Source organism: Calonectris borealis, chromosome 17 (genome assembly GCF_964195595.1).
Source record: "Calonectris borealis chromosome 17, bCalBor7.hap1.2, whole genome shotgun sequence".
NCBI lineage: Eukaryota > Metazoa > Chordata > Aves > Procellariiformes > Procellariidae > Calonectris > Calonectris borealis.
In genome coordinates this window covers 16963041-16974624 of record NC_134328.1, presented here as the reverse complement: position 1 = coordinate 16974624, position 11584 = coordinate 16963041, and the positions used below count along the sequence as shown (strand labels likewise).

Below are 11584 nucleotides of genomic sequence, written 5' to 3'. Positions count from 1 at the left end.
GCAGGGCGGCCTGCCCGCCCTCCGGGCCCCGCGGCCGAAGCCCTGGGGACGCCGCAGAGCGGTAGGGCCCCGGGGTGCCCCGCAGCGGGGGATCCCCCAGCCGTGCGGCTGCAGGGGCTGCGGCGGGGTTGATGGAAGGGGCCGCCCCCCCCGGCAGCGCCCGCAGGGCCTGCGGCAGCGCTGGGCTGAGCCCTGACCTTTGCCAGGGCCCGGTGACCTTCGCTCGCTGCCTTTCATGTTTTTAGCCCCGATTTCCCGTCCTGCAGCCCGGGAGATTAGCTCTCCCTCCAAGGGTTGGCCAAAGCAGATCGTCCGCAGACCCCTTGACCGCAGGCTGAGCCGGGGGAGACCCCGGGGAGGAGGAAACCCGTTGGGGCCCAGCCCGGCCCCTCTGCCGCTTCCTCTGAAGCCGCACCGAGCCCCCCCGGGCAGGGCAGGAGTGCGGCTCATGGCACCCTCAGAGCGGGGCTGGCTGGGGACACGCAGCCCTGGACTGGTCACTGTCCTGCCACCGCAGCCAGGCTCTGGCCAAGCGCTGCTGCCCACCCGGAGCTGTGAGCCAGCCCGGTGCTGAGCCCTATCCAAAACCCCCTGCCCCCCCGGAGCCCCCCGTGCCTGGAGCCCCGTGCCCTTCAGCATGTGGGTGTGTGGCACAAGCAGCCAGGAGCCGGCCCCCCGCAAGGCTCCCCCCAGCCGCGGCCTCATGGAAAGCTGAGCGCGGCCACACTTCACCCCGCTTCCCTCCCAGTGTGGGAGTCTCCCCCACGGGAGGCTGCTGGCCTGAATCTCACAGCCCCTCACCCCGGGTCACTCCCATTAGGTAAAGGAGCAGCTCGTCTTGGCGGGGGTATCTCCCTCTTGCGCTTTCCTTGTATTGTACGGGCCTGGGTCATCGAGGAAATCTTACAGGTCCTTCTGCTGCCGAGTGGTCACGGGGGAAGCCCGGCCCCCTTCCCCCCATTGTCAGCGGCCGGGCCGTATCCTCGCTCTGAGCCCCGGCCCCTAAAAATAGCTCTTTGTCAGGCGATTGTTCCGACACCTTCGCGGCGGCATTGACGTGGGCCGGAGCGGGAGAGCGGTGGGGTAGGTGGAGGGGAAGGGCTGGAGGTCCCCCCTGGGACCGCTCCGAGTATTCGCTGCTGATAACAGCCCCTGCTGTGGGGAAATGGGCTCCCGGCGTGCGGCTGCGTGCCGAAGGCCTTCCCGTGCCGCTGCCCGCCGCTGCCGGCTGCTGCCCGACGGTCACCTCTCCCCCACCTGTCCCAGCCCTGCTGCCAGCTCTGCGCCAGACCCCCACCCTGGGGTCCCCAAGTGGCCCCGCAGCAGGGAGGCCTCTGCCGAGGTCGCATGGGGGGTACAGAGCCCTCCTGAGCCCCCGGTTCAGACCCCGCAGGGTGGGGTCCAGCCCCGCACCCCCCAACCAGCCCCCTGGGTCTCCCCACGTGCCCCTCCCCTGCTCACCCCCTTGGGGCCAGGACAGGCAGGGGTCTGCCCCAGGGAGCGGGGTTGCCAGCGGGTGGGAAGGCAGCCCAGACCCCCGCCACGTTTCAGAGGGGTTAAGCCCAGCCCCGCAGAGCTGCCCCTGCCCCGGGCACCCGCAGGAGCGACCCGCAGCACGGCCCTTCCCTGGCCCCAGTGAGAGCCCCGCTAACACGGCCCCATCTCTGCCGACGGTGCCTGTTTGGTTGAGGAGCCCCCGCAGGCCTTGCCCTAGGGAAGGTGCTGTGCTGTGGCAGGATGGGGCTCAGCCCCCCCCTACACCCTTTCCCCAGTGCCGATCCCAAATGCCTCCTGGGAGCTGCGGTGCCCACGGCCCCCCGTACCTGCTCAGAGGGGCCCCTCGCACGGCGCAGCCCCAGCACGGCCCCACGCAAGGGAGAGACCCCGGGGAGAGCCCCCTCACTTTTCACCCCCTGCCACCCCGACCGCTGTCAGCTGGAGGTGACCGTCCCCCCGGGGCCCTCTCCTGCAGAAACAGGATTTTATTTCCCATGAGCATGAGCAGGTCTGGATTAAAATAAACTCCTGGCCCAGATCCCTTTTCTGGTGCCGCAGGAGATGCCATGTTTGCCGCGAGCGCTGCCTGCGGCCCTGCTGAGCGCCCGAGCCTCGACCCTCCGGGCTGCGCGTCCCTGCGGCGGGGACATGCATGTCCCCTGCCCGGCCCTTGGGGACATCTCCCTCTCCCAGCCATGCCCGGCCACGCTGGCTCTTGGGGACGTTGGCCCCGCTCAGCGGCCATCCCCAGGCTGGGCTGAGCCCCCCGGGGCCACCGGCCGTGGGGCAAGGCTCGGGGCCAGCCCCGCTCTGATTACCCCCAGCGCTTTTTCCTCTTTCTTCCTTAATTTACTGAGTGCTAAATCCAAATATTACAACTTCCCCTCCGCACCGCTGGTTACGCAGGCGGCCCCCGGCCGGGCATTGTCTTATTGTTTGCAGAGGGAAGCTCCAGTGGGAGATTAACCTGGCGTTCACCCCGCGCCGCAGCTTCACACCCTGTCCCTGCCGGCGGGGCCCGCGTCCCTGGGGACCGCAGCCGGCACAGGTCCCGGCGGGGCGAGCAGCTCCGAGGGGTCTGGTGCGTGGGGGGACGCGGCGGGGCGGTGGCACCGGGGGTGCCTGGCAGCGTGGGTGCCCGCAGAGGCATTGGCGTGGGGCTCAGCGGCTGCAGGGCCACTGCTGGCCCTGGCGGGGTGGTGAGGAGCTGGTGGGTGTCCTGGGGGTCTCAAGCAGACCCTTTGGCCCGTTCCTTCACCAGGGACCTTGGCAGGGTGCTGGTGGGGTCGGTACAGTCTGTCTGCCGGCACGGGGAGGCAGGGACTGCCTGGCACCCCAGCCCGGGGGCCATCACACCAATCCCTGGTCTAGCCATCCCATCCCATCCCGTCCCATCCATCCCATCCCATCCCAGCCCTCGGTGTGCCCATCCTTCCCCCGTCCTTCCCCCGCCCTCTCCCCGTGTCCCCACCCGCTGCCATCTAGATCTTGGGGGTTGCTTCACAGTCTTTGCCCCCAGGTCCGACAGGGCCGGGGGTGATCTGTGATGCTCGGGTTGCTGCGGTCACTGGAACAGGCAGGATTCCCCGGGCAGCGAGCGGCTGAGCTCCAGTGCGGGTGTGGGACAGGTTGGGGTCTTTGTTCCGAGCCTCCGCTCTGGGAGGAGCCCAGGGAGGGCCAGGCAGCACCCAAGGGTGTTGCCAAAGGACAAGGCATGAGGAGAGCTGGATCAGGGGCTGAAACCTGCCTTCGTATCCCCCATCCCCGGCTGGCTCCGCTTGCTCAGCTGGCACGGGCGCAGGCTCAGGCTCAGGCTCAGACATGGCTTGACCCCACTGTCCCATCCCAGGGGCTGTGGGTCGGGAGCGCAGCTCTGCCAGACCCCTCTGCCGCGGCGGCTCCATCCTCCCACGTCCCCAGGGCCAGACGTCTCCGCGGAGCCGTGGGTCCCTTTCCACCGGCCCTGGTGCACAGCGGTGCTGGGGGCTACAGGGTCCTGGCCCCCCCATCACTGGGGAGTGAGCCCCGGGCTGAGCCCCCTGCCCGCCTGCCCGCGGCTCCGGCAGCTCCTGCCCGGCCAGACCCGGCCTCGGCCGTCCCACCAGCGTGGCAGCTCTCGGCACCGCCGGGCTCCAGCCGTGGGTGCAGCCCTGCTGCATTCCAGCCTCGCTGGCCCAGCAAGGTTAAACTGCGGAGAGGCTGAAATATTTGGGAGGGGAATGGAGAAGGGAAAGGGGAAAAAAAAAAATCTATAAAAAGAAAGTTTAAAAACACAAGTTAAAGAAAAAAATACCAGGCGCGGAGTGCAGCTGCGGTTCTGATTCCAGTTCCCAGGTGATGTCAGGCCTGGAGCCTCTCCAGCCCCGGCCCCTCGGAGACGGTCTTTGTGGGTTCAGCACTGAGTGTTTTTCCTTCCTGAGACTCGGGGACACCTTCCTGTCTCAGAGAAAGCGGCCAAGAGCCTTTCCGAGGGTGTCCGCGCGCAGGAAGGGGAGAGGATGGGAGGGGAGTGCGAGAGAGGCAGCGCGGCTGGGCTCGGCGCGGGGCTGCGGCAGCCGGGGAGCCGGGAGCATCCGCGGGCGATGGGCTGCGGTGGCCGCGGCGCTCGCCCAGCGCGGGGCAAAGGGGCGCCTGGCTCCCACCAGCCCGGCAGGCTCCGGCGCCTCTGAGTCACCGTTTCCCTCTCGTGGTGCTGGGAGGGGCTGGAATGTACTGGGACCCGCAGTCCCAGTAGGCACTGGCACATGCTGGGACCCATGCGCTTGGCACTGGGACGTGCTGGGACCCATGCGCTTGGCACTGGGACGTGCTAGGACCCATGGGCTTGGCACTGGGAAGTGCTGGGACCCCTGTCCCCAGTGCTGGGACATGCTGGGATCCTCAGCCCCAGCACTGGGACGTGCTGGATCCCACAGCCCCAGCACTGGGACATACTGGGTGCATAGCTCCTGCACTGAGACATATTGGGACCCATGGCTGTTACATTGGAGCTTGCTGGGGCCTTAGTCCCTGGCACTGGGACGTGCTGGGACCCATGGCCCCAGCACTGGGACGTGCTGGATTCCACAACTCCTGCAGTGGGACGTACTGGGATCCAAGGCCTTTACATTGGGGCTTGCTGGCGCCCTAGTCCCTGGCACTGGCACATACTGGATGCACAGCTCCTGCACTGGGACTTACTGGGACCGAAGGTCTTTATATTGGAGCTTGCTAGGGCCCTAGTTGCTGGCGCTGGGACATGCTGGGACACTTGTGCTCAGCCCTGGGACACACTGGGACCCATGCACTCAGTGCTGGGACCTGCTGTGCCCCCAGCACTGGGACCACCAGCCCTCGCTGCCCCCCCGAGGCTCCGGAGCTGCCGCTTCAAGGGGCCGGTCCCCTTTCATGTGCAGGTTGGGCTGTTTGCAGAGCGCAGCCCCCTCCCCGCCGCCCCTGCCCCCCGATAAACCCGGGGGCAGGGATTCTGTGTCCTGGGCTGTTTGGAGAATCTCACGGCTGTTTATTGGGGTCTGGGACACATTAGCCACGCTGAGAACAAACCTCTCCCACCCACCCCGGTCCCTGCCTGGGACCAGCTCTCACAGCTGCGCCGCGCTGTCAGCTCCATAAATCAAACCCGGGGGGAGGGAGCCGGGGGCAGGCTCGCCTCGGCCGAGCGGGGGGCCGAAAGGTGCCGGTGGGCTCCTGCCTTCGCCTCCTCCCCGGGGCAGGCTGGGGGAGGCTCCTGCGGGACCCCCAGGGTGTTCCCTCTGCTCCCTGCTGGCTCCAGCACCCCGGGGAGACGGGGCAGGTCTGGCCTCGGGAGCCCCCGGCCGCCCCATCCGCAGCTGCCTCTGCTCCGCGGGACGCGCCGGCCCCTGGGAGCCGCGGCCCCGGCACGGCACCTTTCCCAGGCTCGGCGCTCCCCGCCGCCCAGCCCAGCCCGGCCGCACCGAGCAGGGTCCCGGGGGGGAGCCCGGCCTGGGAACCCCCCGCGTCCCCACCTGACCCCGCGCAGGTGCTGCTGCCTGCAGCCCCGCCGTGCACGGCCCTGGGCGGCCGTGGTGGTGGTGGCAGTCACGGCGGGGGTGGCAGACGCGGCAGTGGGGACAGTCATGGCGGTGGGGACAGTCAGGGTGCTGGTGGCAATCATGGTACTCGTGGCAGTTGTGGTGATGGTGGCAGTCGCGGTGATGGCGGCAGCCATGGTGGCGGCGGCAGTTGCGGCAATCACGATGTACCAGGCGGAGGAGAAGGCACACAAGCAGCAACCCCAACCCCGACCCACCGCCCGGGCGCTCGGGGCTGCGGTCCGGGGCTGGCAGCGCCGTCCCCGTCCCGCGGCACGGCACAGCGCAGACCGCGTTGGGGCTCCTGTAGCCCTCGCAGGGCCAAAGCTGTCAGCAGGGCCTGGGGACGCGGGGACAGCGTGTGCCCGGGGGTCTCGCCCCACGTGGATCCCACTGGGGCCCTCAAGTGCACCCACAGGGAGAGCTGGGACGGTCGCACTGGCTCCAGCGGCACAGAGCAGCGGCGCGCACAGGGCTGGGGGGACAGGGCCATATTGGTGACCCCATGTGCCGCCCACCTTGCCCCACGCCGGGGCAGCAGGCAGGCACCGGCCCATCAGAAAAATAAGGTTTATTTTCCAAGCGGCTGCACGTGCACAACCAGCGCCCGCGGGGCCGTGACACCGTCCCCCCCGGAGCGCCTCGACGCCGGCCGCACGCGGGCGCCTTCCAGTCCAGCCCCGGGGCGCAGGGACCCCCTCCCCGGCCCTGCCCCGCGTGGGCAGCCTCGGCCACAGGAGCGTCCTCCCGCCCCGCTGCCGGCTCCGGGGCCGGTGTCAGTGCGGTCCCAGCCCGCGGCCCTGGGCTCGGCTGCCGCCACCTCGGGGGGCAGCTCCCTCCCTCCCCGCTCCGGTCTCTGGGGCTGGTGTGCGCAGGCTCCGGCCGGCTCTGCCGCTGTCTCAGGCGGGTGCTGCCGGACCCCGGCTCATCTCCGCGACACTCGCAGGGGGGTCACACCCCGCACCTTCAGGCAGTTGCCCCCGAGGTCCCTCCGGCCGCCCTGCGGAGAGAGGAGGGGAGAGCTGCAGGTGCTGGGGGGTGCCCCGGCCGGGGGGTGCCTCTCTCCTACCCACCGCTGCCCCGTGCTGGCTCCGCACGGAGGAGCTGCCCCAAAATGGCCGGTGCCCCAGTTCTGGGATGGCTCAGCACTGCCTGGGACAGACAGACAGACAGGGCTGTGCCCGGCGAGCGGCTGGGTAGCCAGTGTGGGGTGGCTGCTGGGAGGGAGGCCACCCGTGGCCCCATCACCCTACAGGGACATGGCCCCCATGGCTGCTCAGTGCCACCATGCTCAGACCCGCGGGCAGGGCTGGTGCTGCGCCAGGACGGACCCACAGCCCTGGACAGACCCATGGCCCCCAGACAGACCCACAGCCCTGGACAGACCCATGGCCCCCAGACAGACCCACAGCCCTGGACAGACCCACGGCTCCAGGACAGACAACAGCCCCCAGACAGACCCGCAGCCCCGCTGGGGAAGAGGAGGCTCAGCCCCACCTCCCAGCACAACTTCAGCCCAGTACTGCCCAGTATAACCCAGCACAGACCAGCATGGCCCAGGTCTAGCCCAGAACAGCCCCGTATAACCCGGCACAGCTCAGCAGAGCCCGGGACAGCCCAGTTCCAGCCCAGCCCATTTCCAGCCCAGCCCAACCCATTTCCAGCCTAGCACAGCCCAGTACAGCCCAGTACAGCCCATTTCCAGCCCAGCCCCAGAGCCAGGAGATGCAGAGCCGGGTCCCAGCCCAGCTCCTGCCATTGCCCCCGGGGTCCTGGCTGCTGCATCAGTTCCCAGCCCCGGTGCCTCTGCGGGGTCCCCTGGGGGGTCCAGTGCTGTGCCAGCCCCCCGGCTCCAGCTCCGGTCCTGGAGAGCAGCTCAGCCCCAGCTGGAAGGTCCCAGCCGGGGGCAGCTCTGCCAAGGCGCGGGACTGGGGGTCCCCCGGGGAGGCTGCAGAGTCCGGCCGGCGAGGGAGGGATGGGAGCAGGAGGAGCCCTGAAAAATGGAGCAGCAGAAACTGAAAGAGCCCGAGGTCTGGAGCGTGCCCCGAGGCCATGCTGCTTGGGGTTGCACATGGGACGGCTTGGGGGGTCTCGTGGGGATGGTGGCAGGTCCGGCAGCCCCTGCCCATGGCTCTGCCCGGGGGTGCCCATGGGGCTGGGAAGCTGCCAGCCCCTCACCCTGCATCCTGCATGGCCCATCCCAGAGCAGGGGCACCCAGGACCCCGGCGTGGGCAGCGGGATGGGCTCACCACGGGAAAGATGACTCCCGAGCCTCAGGGGTGCTGGGGAGGGCCAGCCGGGCGGGCAGGGCAGGTCAGGGCAGGGCAGGGGTGCCCAGCTCAGCCTCCCACCGTGGCAGCCGTGCCGGCACTGCCAGCAGACCCTGAATGGGACCACGGGACGGGGAGCCCTGCCGGGCCCTGCCGTGCAGGGTGTCTGCTGTGCCCTGCCTGTCTCCATCATGTCAGGGTGCTGCCTGGGGCAGCCCTGCCGCAGCGCCGGGGGGGCTGGCGGGGTTGGGGACGGGGTTGGGGACGGGGATGGGGTCGGGGACGGGGATGGGGTCAGCCTGCGAGCTCTGAATTCCACCCCTGGAGCAGCCAAGTGCCCCCGGCACTGGGGTGACTGTTTAACCCCCCGAGACCTCCCGGCCCGGATGGACGTGGGGGAGCAGCCCGGCCCTCTGACGCGAGCAGGAGCTGTGGGCGTGCGGCTACGAGCAGGATTTGGCCGGGAGCAGCCAAAACCTCCGGCGGGGGCTGGAGCCAGAGCCTGCGGTTCTCGCAGGGACGTGCCGACCCTCCTGCCCCGCTCAGCCCGGGCAGGGGCTGCTGCCCCCCATCCCATGGCGACGTCCCGACCCTCCTGCCCCGCTCAGCCCGGGCAGGGGCTGCTGCCCCCGTCCCACCGCCCCGCTCACCCCTTTCCGCTGGTTGCTGAGGCAGAAGGTGCAGATGCTGCGGGGCTGCTTGCTGTCCAGGTCGCCCTTGGCCCCGTAGATGGCACTGAAGCAGGGCTGCCCGTCCTCGCAGCCCTCGCCCAGCAGCAGCACGTTGGCCAGGTGGGAGATGTAGCTGGAGGCCAGACGGAGGGTCTCGATCTTGGACAGCTTCCGATCCACCGGCTCGGTGGGGATGAGGGTTCGCAGGGCGGTGAAGGCCGTGTTGACGCTCTGGGTCCGGTCCCGCTCCCGCGCGTTGGCCGCCTGCCGCTGCTTCACCATCACCATCGGCCCCGGTTTCCGCGGCAGCTTGCGGCGAGCCTCGGAGCCCTCGCAGCAGCCGAACGACTGGTCCGACGTGTCGCTCTCGCTCCGGTTCTCCTCGTCCTCCGAGAGGATGCTGAGGTCAGGGTAGAGCACGCGGGCGGCCACGGGGCGCAGCATGGTGAAGGCCATGGCGTGGCGCCCGCCCGCGCCCCCGGCCCTGCTGGGGGGACCCCCCGGGCTGCGGGGAGCCTTCCCCCGCCGGCACGGCTGCGACGGCCGGCTCCGGACGCCTTCCCGCTGCTGCTCCGCTCTGGCAGCCGAGCGGGGCTGGGACGACTGTCTGCGGGGGGAATCGGGATTTATACGGCCGGGGAGGGGCTGGCGCCGGAGCCCACCCCCAGCCGGCCCCCCGAGCCGCCGGCCAGCGGCCAGCGTCCTCGCCCCAGCCCACGGGAGCCAGCGCTGGCTCCGGCCACGGGCCTGGCCCTGCTCCGGCACGCCGGCCTGGCCGCAGGCACCTTGCACCCGGGACCGGCTGCAGGTCGTGCCCATGGTGGTTCCGGACTCCGGCATTGCCGCAGACAGTGCCAGGGCCACCGCATGGCCACCTCCCTGTGCCACAGCCCTCGGTCCCCGGCGCCTGCAGAGCAATGCACACGCAGTGCCAGCCCGTGGGCAGCGTGTCCCCAGCCCCTGCCCGGCTGTCCCCTGCCAGCCCCGGGTCCCCTGCAGGGTGGCATGGGGCGAAGATGGGGTGCGAGAACTGGCACGGGGCAGGTACCCGGGAGCGAGTGGCACTGGTGCTGTCCCCAGTGTTTATCAGATGGGATGCCGGTGCCCGGCCGGAGGACACGCTGCTCCCCGCACCCCACCGTGCCCCACTGCGACAGGGTCTGTGCCCGGGGATGCCTGGGGCGGGCAGGGAGCAGTGAGGGCAGGCAGCCCCGCGGGGATGCCCTGCACCCCTCGCCCCTCTGTCCCCAGGGCCTGGCACCCTGCCTGCCCGCTGTGGGAGGGGGACAGGGGGACACGCTCAGGGGCACGGGCAGCGTTGCAGGCAGCACTGCCAGGCAGCCAGGAGCGTTTCCTCCCGCCCGGGAGGAAGGTGTGCGCCGGCAGTGGAAACACGGAGTCTTTTCCTGCAAGGGGAGAGCTGAGCTGGCAGCAGTGGGAGCCGCCAGCGTCCCGGGCAGGGCTGGGGGTGCCCCCCCACCACGGTCAGCTCCTGGTCCTTCCTGGGCATCCGCTACCGCAGGCGATGGCCACCCCCTGCTCCTCTTCATCGGGGAGGTCTGTGCGGGTCCTGCTCTGCCTTCACCCCCCCGACCGCCAGCCCAGCACCCCCGAGAGCAGGCAGGGGGGCGGCCAGCTGAGCCGAGCAGGCAGGAGGCTTCCTGCCTGCCTTCCTCCCCGGCCCGCAGCCGAGCGGAGGTCGGCGGCTTGGCGATGCTCTGGGTATGGCAGGTCAAGCGGCAAAGGCAAATGGCGGGCAGGACCCGGCTCCCGGCGGATGGTCCCGGGGCCTGGCGGTGGCCGCGGTGCCGGCCCATGCCAGCTGTGGTCCCCATCTGGCCACCAGCTCCACAGCCGGAGGGGGATGCCGGGGGAAATCTCCAGCTAATAAGGTAAAAAGGGCCAGCTCAGGGGCTTGCCGGGGGCTGGGACAGCAGTCACAGGACACAGCAGGCATGTTGCAAACCCCAGAGTGAGGTGGTTGCCGGGGGGGTCTGGGGGCCATGGGACAGGGTGGCATCATGTCCCACTACACCCCATGGCCGAAGCCCTATGGCTGTGGGACCGGAGCTCGCGAGGCGGCTCCCAGGCCAGTGGGTCCCCCCGGGGCTGTGGCTGTGCGTGCCAGGCTTGTCACTGCTGGGACCATGGCAGGGGCGGCTGTGCTCCCTGGCACTGGCACTGGCACCGGCACCGGTTTGCTGCCGCCCGGCCCGTCAGGCTGTGAGCAAACGGCCCCTCTCCCCCCTGCGGGGCGCAGGCAGCCCCTCGCCGGCGGGACCCCCCTGCCCTGTTTTCCTTCGCCATTTGTCTGCCTGCACAGAGCCTGTAAATCACGCGGTGGGGGGGAGAGGGCCGTGCCGGGGGCCGGAGGTCCCGCTGGGGCTGGGGGTGTCCGCACTGCCACGGGGACGTGTCCCTTGCCGGCTCCGGCTCCTGCTGCCTCTCGCTGCGCATTGGTCCCCACGAGGGACCCCGACGCTCTCCTGGCCCTGGCAATAGCCCCTGCCCGGGCGCAGACTGGGGGCTCTTTCTACCCCTGCAGAGGTGCCGGGGCAGAGCTGGGGATGGGCAAGCCCCTGGCGCAGCAGGCAGGGAGCAGGCAGGTGCCTGCTTGGATTGGGGAGCCCCCGCTCTCGCCCCGCTCTCACCCCGGCGTCCCGCTGGGCTGGGGCTGGGGGGCCGCAGCAGCCCCCGGCCCTGACAGGCGGCAAGACGGATGGCAGGGGCTGTGTACTCAGCTGCGGCCGCCCCACACATGGCCACCAGCTGACGGGGACGGGCTGGGGGGGAGAGCCCCGGCCCAGGGCCCAGCCGAGCTGCCCTGGGGTGTTTCTGGGGGGCACGGCCATGCGTGGGGTGCTGGTGGCCTGTGCTGCTGCGGTGGAGGACGGGGCACCTGGGGACATGGGCAGGGAAGGAGTAGCAGGCTTTGGAGATGGCTCGGTGTGGGGCGGGGGGCAGTGCATACGTGTGCATGCGTGTGCATGAAAGTGCGTGCATGGATTTGCATGTGTGCATCGGCATGGATGTGCAGCTGTACACATGTATGTGCACGTGCATCCATACATGTGTGGGCATGTGTGCGTGGAT

The 11584-nt window shown here is 70.2% G+C and overlaps 1 protein-coding gene across 1 annotated transcript; it reads right to left on the bottom strand.

Moving 5' to 3' along the window:
* Positions 1-6392: 6392 nt before the first annotated feature.
* On the bottom strand, positions 6393-8947 carry TCF15 (transcription factor 15). The gene is made up of 2 exons (XM_075166118.1): positions 8471-8947; positions 6393-6549 (listed from the first exon to the last, which is right to left on the bottom strand). The coding sequence occupies exons 1-2, from the start codon at positions 8945-8947 to the stop codon at positions 6475-6477; spliced, it is 552 nt and encodes a 183-aa protein (XP_075022219.1). The 3' UTR covers positions 6393-6474.
* Positions 8948-11584: the final 2637 nt, after the last annotated feature.

Bases quoted from the DNA above. Each gene is read 5' to 3' on its own strand.
- TCF15 (XM_075166118.1), bottom strand. From the start codon at position 8,947: ATGGCCTTCACCATGCTGCGCCCCGTGGCCGCCCGCGTGCTCTACCCT. The intron at 6,550-8,470 runs GTGAGCGGGGCG...CTCTCTCCGCAG, and splicing joins TCAGCAACCAGCGGAAAGGG to GGCGGCCGGAGGGACCTCGG.